This window comes from Nothobranchius furzeri, chromosome 1 (assembly GCF_043380555.1).
Source record: "Nothobranchius furzeri strain GRZ-AD chromosome 1, NfurGRZ-RIMD1, whole genome shotgun sequence".
Lineage (NCBI taxonomy): Eukaryota > Metazoa > Chordata > Actinopteri > Cyprinodontiformes > Nothobranchiidae > Nothobranchius > Nothobranchius furzeri.
In genome coordinates, this window is record NC_091741.1 from 93564019 (window position 1) to 93576720 (window position 12702).

Below are 12702 nucleotides of genomic sequence, written 5' to 3' on the forward strand. Positions count from 1 at the left end.
AAATCTGAACTATTGAATATGCAATTTGTATCATTTTAAGCAGCTTAAATATCTGGATTGATATATTTTACTTTCGTTGTACAACGAAATCATGTTCTGTGCAGTCCAGCAATACAGTAGAATATTTAGGTACTATACACCAGAAAACCACACCCCCATAGGCAAGTGCATTTGCTTGAAGTCTAAACATAAAGGTCTCTCTCTCTCTCTATCTCTATCTCTCTCTCTCTCTCTCTCTCTCACACACACACACACACACACACACACACACACACAAACACACTAACAGAAACACACACACACACGCACGCACACACACACATAATTTAAACAAGGTTGCATTTAAAATACGTCAGATATGGCCTTTGTTTCACAGTTTGTTCTCTGTTTAAAAAATGTGTGCATGTTTTAGAGCAGGGGTGTCAAATAAGCAGCCCGTGGGCCGGATCCGGCCCGCAAGCGGGTTAAATCCGGCCCGCGAGATGGTTGTGTAAACTTTATTTTCATACTTTACAATGTAGAGTGAAAATAAACGTATCTTTGTGAGCAAGTTTCCTCTGTAATGAGTATAAATAAAACAAAGCTTCACTCAAGGCTCACACAAGAACTTGAATCACATCCTGAAGTTGGCCGCCACTCAGGATGTGACTTCTGATATTGATGTGCTGGTGAAAGCTAAAAGATGTAAAGTAAAATGAGTCAAATATACTTCAAGTGCTGCATGAAACTGGTCTAGCCATGTGATCTGTAAGCTCTTTGAATCACGAAGGAATGTTCTTTTTTAATTGATTAATTTTTTTAATTTTCAAATTTTCAAGTACACTTCAGGTGTCGTACTTGTACTATTTTGGATACACTGTCCTCAGACTCCAGCTTTTTTTATATTGATTGTTTTAAAACAAAGAAAACAATCTGAAGTTGTTTTTACTTTACTGGTAAGGCCCACTTGGGACTAGATTTCCCTCAATGTGGCCCCTGAGCTAAAATGAGTTTGACACCCCTGCTTTAGAGTAAACTGGTAAGTAAACATTCTTAAACATGTATATTTTTAAAATATATAGTTGTCTTTCTTTTTTACCTTATAAGTCGATACTTTCCTAAGACTGACAACAAGAGAAGTCTTGTCATCAGGGACAAGTTTACTTGATTATTTTATCTGTAGTTCATTAATTTGTACCTTCAACAGCTAAACTGTTAGGTTATAAAAACCACAATAAACAACATTAAAACACTGAAACAGTATCTAAAAAAATAAGTGGAATTTGAAAACAGTAAATTCCAATTTCATAACAAAACTGTTAACTTTCCAAATGTAATTTATAAATAAAAATAATAATATGAAGCCATGGGGACATTTTTATAAAGTCAAGTGGTACTGGTATTTGAAATCAACATTGCGTTTTTATATTGGGGAGCATTCTATACCTGCAGAGTGGAAGCTGCTGAGTCGCTGGTCTCTGACAGTCCTGTCCCTCTGGGGATGCTGGACACGATGTATCTGGAGCCCTTTGGCACAGGCTGTCTGACCACCAGCTTTCCTTTCCTGGTCTCTGCTAGAAACAGACTGTACCAGTAGGCATCGTTGGACACCAGAGTGGAGTCTGCGATGGTGGAGTTCCTCTCACTGATCACGCTGTTCCTGCTGGGAGGAGCCGATTTGCTGGGTTTCACCTTCTGACACTTCAGCACGATGGTCACCAGTATGGTGATCAGCAGCAGAAAGGACACCGAGCCCAGACCGATCACCAAATACAGGTTGATGTCTGAGAAGACGTCGTATTCCAGAGACATCTCAGTCATGTCAGAGTAGGCCTTCACAGCAGTCTCCACTGTCAGCAGCTTGATGGTGACTGTAGCAGACAGAGCGGGCTCCCCGTTGTCCTTGGCAACAACAACCAGCCTGTGGTGGCGCGGGTCTTTGTAACTGAACATCCTCATGGTCCGGATCTCTCCGTTGTACTGGTCCAGACTGAACAAGGAGGCGTCAGCCAGCTGCAGGAACTGGTAGGTGATCCGAGAGTTGTGCACAGAGTCCTTGTCCAAGGCTATCACCTTGGCAACCAGAGAGCCTTTGTCAGTGGATCTGGGGATCTTCTCCTCCACCACCGAGCCACGCTCACACCACGGAGACACGATAGATGGAGCGTTGTCATTCTGGTCCACAATGATGATGTGGACGGTCACATTACTGCTGAGAGGAGGAGAACCAGAGTCTCTGGCCTCGATGTGGAAAACAAAGTCCTTCTCTATCTCATAGTCAAAGGTCTTCAGTGCATAAAGGTTCCCGTTCTCTGGGTTGATGGAGAACAGCATGGACATGGAGGTGTTGGCGATCTCCTTCTCCAGGATGAAATACACTAGATACTGGTTCTCATGGAGGTCAGGATCAAAGGCAGTGAGGGAGCTGAGCAAGGCTCCGGGGGCGTTATTCTCCATCACACGTATGGTATAAAAAGACTGGGGGAACTGGGGAACATTGTCATTAACATCCAGCAGATGAACTGATATTGTTTCATTGTCAGATAAAGGAGGTGTTCCTGCATCTGTCACTACCAGGGTGATGAGATATTCTGACACTTGCTCTCGATCTAAATGCTCAGAGACAATGAGTTTATAATGTGTGGGTTTGTCTGATGATTTGTTTAGAATGAAAGGCATGTTCTCTTTAACTGATAAACTCACCTTCCCATTGTCCCCAGTATCTCTGTCGCTTATTCCCACCAGCGCTATGACGCTCCCAACTGGTATGTTTTCAGCTACTGTGTTTTTGACGGACTGGACAGTGATTTCTGGGTAATTATCATTCATATCTGTCACATGAACCACTACTTTGCACTGCCCCAGCAGGGGGTGCTCTCCTTTATCTTTAGCTTCAATATACATCTCATAAAACTTCATGTCTTCATAATCTATGATCCCTTTAATTGTTACCTCACCTGTATCGCGATTCAGTGCGAACACGTCCTGCGTTTTCTCTGACGTGTAAAGCGTGAATGAGTAAATTATCTCTGAATTTTCGCCCTCGTCAAGATCTGTGGCGTTAAGCTTCATGACTGAGGTTCCAATCGGGATGTTTTCTGTCATGTTAATGGTATAAAATGGCTGTTCAAACCGAGGAGGATTATCGTTTGTGTCCTGCACCCTAACGATGATGTTTGCGGTGCCAGAGCGCTCAGGCACACCTCCGTCTTCCGCCGCCAGAATTAAATTATGGACAACCCTTTCCTCCCTGTCTAAAGATTTGGTCAAAACTAGATCCACATACTGAGTTCCGTCACTTCCCGTCTGGATTTCAATAGTAAAATGATCACTGGTGCTGAGTTTGTATGTTTTAATTGTGTTTACGCCAACATCTGGATCCACGGCGTTCGGCAGAGAGAACCGTTCTCCCGGAGTGGCGGATTCAGAAACGTCCAGCTCCACTCTGTCTCTCCGAAAATGCGGCGCGTTATCGTTTATATCCGTTATTCCGAGTTCAATGTTGAATATGCGTAACGGGCTTTCTATGATCAAATCAAGCTTTAAAAAGCAGGACGCTGGCTTCGCCGGACAGAGATACTCCCTGTCTATCTTCTCTAAGATGTAAAGCTCCCCGGTCTTCTTGTTGAAATCCAGATATTTTTTGTTTGTGAAAATGTCAAGTTTTACCTCTCGTTGTGCCAAACCTCCGAGCTCAAGTCCCAAATCTGCAGCAAGATTAGCCACAACGGAGCCCCTCTCCATCTCCTCTGCTATGGAGTACCGCGTCACAGACAAAGCGCTGGGCCAGACTGCGGTCCAGACAAAGACAGCGGTCCAAATCTCCATCCTCTCCTCAGCAGTGCATCAGATAAATCCGGTTCTTGTTAAGCTGGTTTTAAATCTGAGAAAAATCTAAAGAAAGCTTCTGAAAAATGTTAATTCTTTTAAAATTTCAAGACGACAATCATTTGATTCAGAAAGCTGCCTGTCCTGCTCACCATCTGGAACTGGGTGTGTGATTTTAATATATTACTATCTGCTCTGGTGGTGAACAGTGACACCATGGGACTGATGCTGCACATAATGCAGTCAACTGGAAGAATAGCGTCTTTAAAACAATAAGCTGTATTCTCTTTTGATGCTTCAGGTAAATCTATCTGATGTTGCAAGTCAACTAATTCATATGCATCATTATTAACACGATTGTGACTTTTTTTTTTTACTGGAAACGGAAGAGGACAACACAAGTGTCAAACATGTCCAACCTCCTGGTTAACGTATGCACTACTCAAAATATTGACTTATGTTATTACTAAAACCATTAAATAATTGAGATTTATATAAAGACAATGTTTGCATGCACATAGCGTTGTTCTTCAGGTTGCAGCATGCTCACTTACACAATAAGTGTTCCTTTAGAACGTTTTTTGACTGAGGTAAAATAAACTGCTCTGATTGAGTTTGAGTGTATCTTCTTGGGTTTCTGATTTCCTGTCAGACAAGCCTGAGTTTGTGGAGCTGCAGAGGGCCATGTACTGTGTACTGTGTTTTGGTCCATTCATGGTTCTTACAATTTATTTTATGAAAATGAGGTAAAATAACTTTATAGGTTTCTAAAACAAGTATAACATTTTGGATTGTTAACCCCTTCTCACTACCAAAACTTTTGAAGTCATCTGTGTCCTTCCCATTTTTTAAATCAAAATTAAGTCCTTAACCTTGTCTGACTTGGTAATCACCAACACTGAAGCACAGAAGAAGACCATCCAGTCCTGTTCACTCAACTTTCAGATGTTCACCTGCAGGCATTTTGATGACTCTGCAGTAACTGTCTGCCATGACGGATTAACCAGAATGTAATTCTTGAGGAATCCCAAGTCCTTTTAAGTGTGCAAACAATATATTGAAAATGTTTTAGTGGTGCCAGGTGCCATTCCGTTGAGTAAAATGATGGTGCAAACATTGTTGCTAAACTAAATTAAAAAGCCAGAGAAACTGTCAGTTTTTCAGAAATTAGAGTCTGCGACTGCATGATTTCGGGGCTTGTGAACACCCACAAATCTCTTCCGTTTCTGTCATTTAACAGTTTCTGTGCCAGAAAATGCCCTAAACGGCCCATTTGGAGGTGGGAGGTGGGCGGAGGAATTATGGTTCCACATGTCAATGTCCAAAATTAGCATTCGAATTGCACAACAGCATGTCACACCTTAAAAAGCTGCTGCGGTTGGTTTGATCATCTGACAATATGTCATGTTCTGTGTCCCTTTGTTCCCCAGCCCCTCCAGTTCCCACTCCAGGTTCTCCTTTTGTGTTTTCTAGTGCCCTCATGTGTCGTGTCTGCATCTCCTCATGTGTCTCCTGGTGTTCCCCGTTTGCCCTCTAGGTTTCCCCCCTCAGACTTCCCTCTCCCAGGTCCTGTGCTCTCTTGGCCCCCTCTTAGCCATGCCCCTGTAGTTTCTTTCTGTAGTGTTTTCCTTTAGTGTCAGCTTCCCCTTAGAATATTAGTTATGGTTCATGCCTTCTGGTCTTTTGTTTTTTTTTCTCTTAGGTTATTTTCCTTTGTTACAGCCTTTCATCATTTAGTGTGTGTTTTTCCCACCAGTGTTTTCTTCTTCCTCCCTGAGTTAGTAATTGTGTTCACCTGGTCCCACTCCCCACACACCTGCAATTCCTCTCCCTCTCATCTTCCCAGTCTATTTAAGCCCTGTCTTGTCACTCTGTGTTTGTTGGTTCATTGTTGTTTGTCAGCTGTGTTTTGGTGATTCTTGTCAGTCTCGTCTCATTCCTGTTCCTAGCTTCCAGTGTTTCTAGTTCTCTAGTGTTTTTGATGAATCAGTTTAGATTTTTGGTTTTTGGCTCCCTGCCTTTGGATTACTACCTTAATAAAGGATTTTTACTTTATCCTCCACCTCTGCCTCGTTCATCTGGTATCTGCATCTTGGGTCCAAACCATCCTCTCATCGTGACACAATAATTTTCATGACAGGACTGTAAATTTGTCACCATTGGTGCTGATGTCGCAACACATTCTGACATACTGGGAGTGAGAATGTGTTGGATGTCATTAGGGCCGTATTAAATCCAAATTCCAAAGCCCCCCACCCACCCCCACCCATTTTCGGTGGATTTATTGTCAAACGGTTTAAAAACAAGCATGTAAACAGATGGTAAGCATTATGATTTGTTTACTTTTATATTTTATTTTTCATTTTTGTGCTCCACCGGGAGCTCTAAGCTGACGAGTTCTCAGCTGGTCTTCGCTCCACCATCTGTCTCAATATAATTCAATATATTTCAGTAATATACAGATAAATAAAATAATATGCTGTCAGTTTTACCGCTGTGTGTGTGTAGATATAAAACTCTTGAAAATATTTAATCGATAATTTCCCAGAATAAATCTTGATGCTGGAGTAACTCACTAGCTCGGCTCGTTGTTTGAACTAATCCAGGATGGTACGGAGGTTCTACCAGTCCCAGGAGGATATGTTGTTGAGACATGGAGATCCTCTTTTAGATTGTGTGTGTGTGTGTGTCAGAGATTTTCCCAAATGACTTGGTTTTTTTTTCGTATCAGTGCTCTAGGGTGCTCTAGATGGATTTATAGATGTAGGTTAATATTTTAGATCAGATCTGTGATATTTAAAAATGCGTGTAGGACACAGACATATCTTTTGCTGCAGCTGTAAACACAATTTTTTGGAATACTTAAGAGCACGAAAGAAAACAAAATTCAGTTATTCACAATACTAGCAACAGCAGCTACCTTGTTTTATGTGTTGGAGTGACGTAGGCGAAAGACAGTTCTTCACTGTATGGAAGATAGGATTTGGATTTTCTGTAATGATTTATGACAAAAGTCCTTACAAAATGAAAAACTGAACCCAGTTCATATTTATATAGATAGCAAAGTGTAGTTATACTGAATTTCTACAATTTTAATACAGAGTCTGGCCTTTAAGTTATTGGACGAAGTAGCTAGGTGGGGAAACAGTCATTTACGGGAATATTGAACAGAGAGGAAAAGTGGTGACTTTTTGCCAGTTTAGCCTGGTTTCTTCTGGTTCAAGTACAGTTCACTTGTTAGAAGATTTTGCACAACTAGGTGGGGCTCATACAGAGTGGTATTTATAATTAAAAAAGTGTTAATTAGCTTACGAACGTTAGCCTACGTTCTCCCCGCTGCAGTTTACCGATGTAAACAAGTTGCTGACTTTGCCAGAATTCACCCTGCTGGGTTTATATCATGTGATAAACAGTGTTTCACTTTAAACTGGAGCAGATTAAAAATAACTAAAAAATGTACGCATCCCTACCAGATTTTGTGGCCCAGGTTCAGATGCTACTCTAACACCGGGAAGAAACAAGGAATCTCTTAACGGCAACACTCATCATATAAATAAATAACGCAATTTAACACATGTAATCCTACGTTGGAACAATAATATTATAAATATTTTGCTCACATTTTACTACAGTGAACAGTACAGCACATCATTCATGGTAAATATGAGATTATCAATACTAGACATTCTCTTCAGGCACTCGAGGAGTACAGACGCTTCCCTCTTTTGCTCCCTTATCTTTTTTTCCCAAGGCTCTTTGTCCTGTCTGCCCACAGAGCGCTTCTCTGCATTTCTTCTGAAAACTCTTTTTTTTTTTTTTACTAACCATGGATTTGATAAACTGGTCATTCAATGCAATCCATAAGAATTTTTCAACAATGAGAACGGAGCAGGGGGCTCCCACATGTCCACAGGGGACACACCCGGTGGGATATATGTTGGATTCCTGGAAGGAGTGTAAGATCATATGCCTCTCCCAATGAGGACATCGAAGACGTGTGGATATTTGGCCTGATGATCACTGGATTTCTCCTGATTGGTGTGGGAGGATATCTGGTTTTCTGGAAATTTGGAAAGATGGGAGCGATTGGAGGGCGACCCGCACCCACGGAAAGCACCGTCCGTGTGGAGACTTCTCAGACTGGGACGTTACTCGAGGTGAATCATAAGCTGGACAATGTTCTAGCTGCGATACTGTTATTAGTGTGCAAAATGGATGTCATCTCGGAGAGAGTCAACGGACAATATGGGGAAGTTTAAAACCCAAAACTGGCTTCACTGACGGACTGGAAATGATCAGTTTAAAGACTGAAGGCAGTGAGGAAAATTATCTCAGCCTGACCCAAACAAATTCTTGTTATCTGAATCTGACGCCCTATAGCCTTGAGCTGCAAGCAACTAACACCCCCACGAAGGAATGCAGACAGATGCTGTGAAAGCCTCCCCCCCCCCTCCCCCACCTTCGGATTGAACATGAAACAACAGAATTAAATCAAAGAATCAAAACTACATAAAAGTAAGCAGACTTCAAGCATGTTCAGGAAATGCTAAAACAAAGTGGGTTTTCAGGTGACTCTTGAAGACCGGCAAAGAAATAAAGAAAATACACACATCACATTTATCATTTCAGGTCCATCACAGTCAGTCCCTGTCTTCCTCATGGAATATATGAGTGCTTATCTTACCCAGTAAAGTTATGCTGTAAATCTCAAAATACTCTGAGGGTTACTAGTCGTTTTGATTGATTGCTGCAGTTCATCCCCGTCCTTGGTCTCCATCACAGTTATTTAAAAAAAAGTTTGCATGAGTTTACACCGTTGTCTGCCTCTTGGCCAGATCATCGTTGAGTTCTATATCAACTCATCTGGTTAAATAAATAAATAAATAGATAGATACAAGATGCAAACCCACATAAGGCACCTGGACCCGATGGCGTGTCCTCATCCACCCTTAGACACTGTGCAGAGGAGCTGAGCCCAGACTTCTCAGAGATCTAAAGCACCTCTCTGGACTCATGCCATGTGCCAACCAGCTTTTAATCCTCCATTATTGTCCTAGTCCCTAAAAAGCTGAGGATCACTGGACTAAATGTGTGCATGTTGTTTTTTTTTTTTTTTACTTGTCCAAGGCCATTCAATTTCCCCCTTGGGGATTAATAAAGACAACCTTGAAATGACTACAGACCGGTGGCCCTGATCTCAGTAGTCATTAAGTCCTTCGAGCACCCGACTTTGTCCCACCTTAAAGACCCCCACCGCCACCCCCCCACCCCCCGACCCAATGCAGTTTACCTACATAGTCAACAGATGAGTAGATGATGCAAAATCAGTCTTGCCTTCTACTTCCTCCTGTAATACTTGGGCCGCTTTCATAAAATAATGTTGCTAATTTGCTGCAAAGCTGAGCCAGCATCTGGGGGCCTTGAGTTATTTGTGTGTTCAGATTGTAACGGTAATGTGGCACGATTGTGTTCTTTTTAAAAAAGATTATGGGATGGTGGCATGGATATGGTGGCAGACTTTGCACTATTACAGATTTCCGTCTAACTTTGACATAATTTGCTTTTTATTGCAATTGAAGCCATGCTCCTTATTTTTGTTTGCATGCTGCTCCTAAAAGTGTCTGTCCTCCACATCGACATTTACTGGACAATTTGTGTCCATAGGTTCCAATTATAAGTTTTTGTGCCAAAATGGCAGGTGGCCACCACCACTATTTTGGCCTGGTCACACGTTCCGTTAAGCCCAGACAATTCCATATAAGGGAAAAGAGGTGGAGCTGAGGGTGGGGCTGTAAGGCTGGGATCAAATTACGACACCCGTCGAACTAAAGCGATGTAGCTACAAGCTAACACAAAGCTAACGCAGAGGTGGAAGCTAAGCTAATGGAGGTAGCTACCTAAAATCTAAGCTCAGCTAGCGCAAGAGCAGCAGTGACCTAAAATACATAAATTTAATTTTACTTACTGAAAAAGTGAAGTGGAGTCTCCTTGGATGATCTATTAGTGCAATTAATGCCACAGCAAGTCATTTTGTCCAACAGTTGCACAAATAATATCCAAAAAAAGGATGCACAAACGCTACAACTAATGGACTGAAACTTGCGGAACATTTTTAAGGCGAGGCCGAGGCTCAGGCTGAGGCCTTTTCCCGGAGCTAGCTCTGCGGTCATGTGGGTCTGATGCTCATTAATTATTCAGAATTTTAGGCATTTAATACACTTAAACAGAAGAGTGACAAAAAAATTCACCCCCCTCAGAGTTGTCATGAGTATAAATTTTACGTCCCTCAGCTCGTCTAGGAGTATGATGGTAATGAGGGAGTAAAGAAAGTTTGCACAGTGGATGAGAAGAACCAAGTTTGAGTCTCTTAAAATGTTTTATTTAAAAGGAACATGGCTCTAGTCTCTTTTCTAGGGAAAGAGAATAAATAAGAAACAAAATGACCATCCTAATCTGGAATATTTGACAAAGGATCTCTAATAACAAAAAACGCCAGCTCTTAAGACTGGGATAGATTCAAATTAAAACAAATGCCCACTGCAAAAGCTCCAATCAAAAGGGTGAGCAGAGTCTCTCCTGAGGAGTACAAATTAACAAAGACTACCTCAAGTAGTCACTTATCTAAATCAAAGTCTAACAAAAACAATACGCTTCTACTAGTTAGACCGAAACCACTCAGGTTACCAAAAGCTCAGACTTTAATGTCTACACATGAGAGGGGAGAGAGGAGTGAAACCATCTCTGTGTCCACACTCTTCTGGCAATGTTGACGACGTATACTAGCATGTACCTTGATAACCGTATCACTGGAATTGACAGTTTTTCCATGGCACGCAAAAGAGTTACTTGTCTTAATGTAACTTACTTCATAGATGAGTCAAGAGCTGAGAGGTCTGCACATACCTATGCCAGATGGTGTTCAAACAACACCAATTTTGAAGAAGTCATTATTGACCCTCTAGCCGTAGAAAGACCGGCCAATTTGTAATGGTTATTATTTTGTCAAAATACACTAACATGTCATCACGAGGATTTCTTAGCTGCATTTCCATCCAGACAAACATATTTTTGGAAAGCCAGTACAAGTTTGAAGTTTGCTTGGAATGGACACTTCTTACCCAGTGTTTTTTTTTTTCTTCTACTTGTTGAGAACATTGCTGGTCATTGTGTTGTGGATATGTTTATCCACTGTTCAGTTGAGCAACATATTAGAAAAGACCGGAAAAAGGTGGCTTGCCAACTCCGGGTCGGGAGAGAGGTCCTGCCTCAAGTGAAGTAGTTCAAGTATCTTGGGGTCTTGTTCATGAGTGAGGAAATAAGGGAGCAGGAGATCGTCAGGCGGATTGGGGCAGCGTCTGCAGTGATGTGGACACTGAACCGGTCTGTTGTGGTGATAAAGGAGCTGATCCGAAAAACAAGGCTTTCGATTTACCAGTCGATCTACCGCCCAGTCCTCACCTATGGTCATGAGCTTTGGATAATGACCAAAAGAACAAGACTGCGGATGCAAGTGGCAGATATTAGTTGTCTCTGCGCAGTGACTGTGCTGAGCAGCTGCTCCTCCATATCGAAAGGAGTCAGTTGAGGTGGTTTGGGCATCTTGTTAGGATGCCTCCTGAATGCCTCCCCAGAGAGGTGTTTCAGGCAGGTCCTGCTGGCAGGAGGCCCCTTGGTCGACCTAGGACACATTGGAGAAAGTACATCTCCAATCTGGCCCAGGAACGCCTTGGGGTCCTGCCAAAGGAGCTGGTGGAGGTGGCCAGGGAAAGAACGGTCTGGAATTCCCTAGTTGGGATGCTGCTTCCGCGACCCAGACCCGGATAGGCAGAAGAAGACGAGACGAGACGAGACGAGATTAGAAAAGGTAACTGTAGTCATACTACTCTGCTCTGTAGTAGAGATTTAGATGGGACTATTCAGAATGTTGAATATTTTTCATGTAGCTTTTTTCTTTTTATTGCATAGTTAACTACAGATTGTGTTGTATTCTGTTGTATTTTCTGTAACTGTGCAAATAAAGAATACAGTAAATAGTTTGGTTTTTCATGATTATACAGTTTGTCTATTGCTGGTAGTATAATAATTATAATACATCAAACTTACATAGCGTTTTTTTAGGACACTCAAAGACGCTGCACTCTCACATTCACACACTGATGGTGAGCTACTTTGTAGCCACAGTCGCCCTGGGGTGGTCTGACAGAGGCGAGGCTACCATTTGGCGCCGTCGGCCACTCTGACCACCACCAACACCGGCAAGTTGGGTGAAGTGTATTGCCCAAGGACACCACAGCAGAATACCCCTGGCGGTAGCTGGATTCATTCCCATGACCCCGCCAACCATGAGGCAACTTGCTCTACCTTCTGAGCTACTTCTGCCCATAATAATAATAATAATAATATGTAACTTCAGTAATTGTAGGACAAATATGTGAACCATAATTTTACATTTTAACTCACAACTATAAGAACAAAAAATAAATGAGAAGGTCAAACAGTGGCGCAGAGTGAGAGTCCTTGTGATAGTGATTTTCACATCTAAGCCTTGAAGCTGTTATCTCTAATTACAAAACAGATTGTGGGAAGGAAAGGTGAGTGGAATTCCTACCATTGTCTTTGAGTTTCAAACAATTGAAACTCAAATTACAGGTCAGTTTCTGGACATTTCCATCACATTCTTAAACAACTTGAAAATACCTAGGAACAGCTGTTTGCATGAACTTCCATGGAAATACTGTCAAAAATCACAACTTAAATTCATCTGATTTGCATTTCTATGGCCTCCAGCAGTTGCACAACATAACTAAATAGCAGCCAAGGAAGGGACAGGAGGGGTAAAGGGGATGCCTGCCATTGTCTTTGCGTTTTCAAACAGTTTAAACAAATTCACATGAA

General features: G+C 41.9%; 1 protein-coding gene across 1 annotated transcript; it reads right to left on the reverse strand.

Moving 5' to 3' along the window:
* Window positions 1-1055: 1055 nt before the first annotated feature.
* pcdhb (protocadherin b) lies at window positions 1056-3998 on the reverse strand. Its single transcript, XM_070555321.1, has one exon. The coding sequence runs from the start codon at window positions 3805-3807 to the stop codon at window positions 1420-1422; it is 2388 nt and encodes a 795-aa protein (XP_070411422.1). The 5' UTR covers window positions 3808-3998; the 3' UTR covers window positions 1056-1419.
* Window positions 3999-12702: the final 8704 nt, after the last annotated feature.

Coding starts and splice junctions, on each gene's coding strand:
- pcdhb (XM_070555321.1), bottom strand. CDS start 3,807: ATGGAGATTTGGACCGCTGTCTTTGTCTGGACCGCAGTCTGGCCCAGC.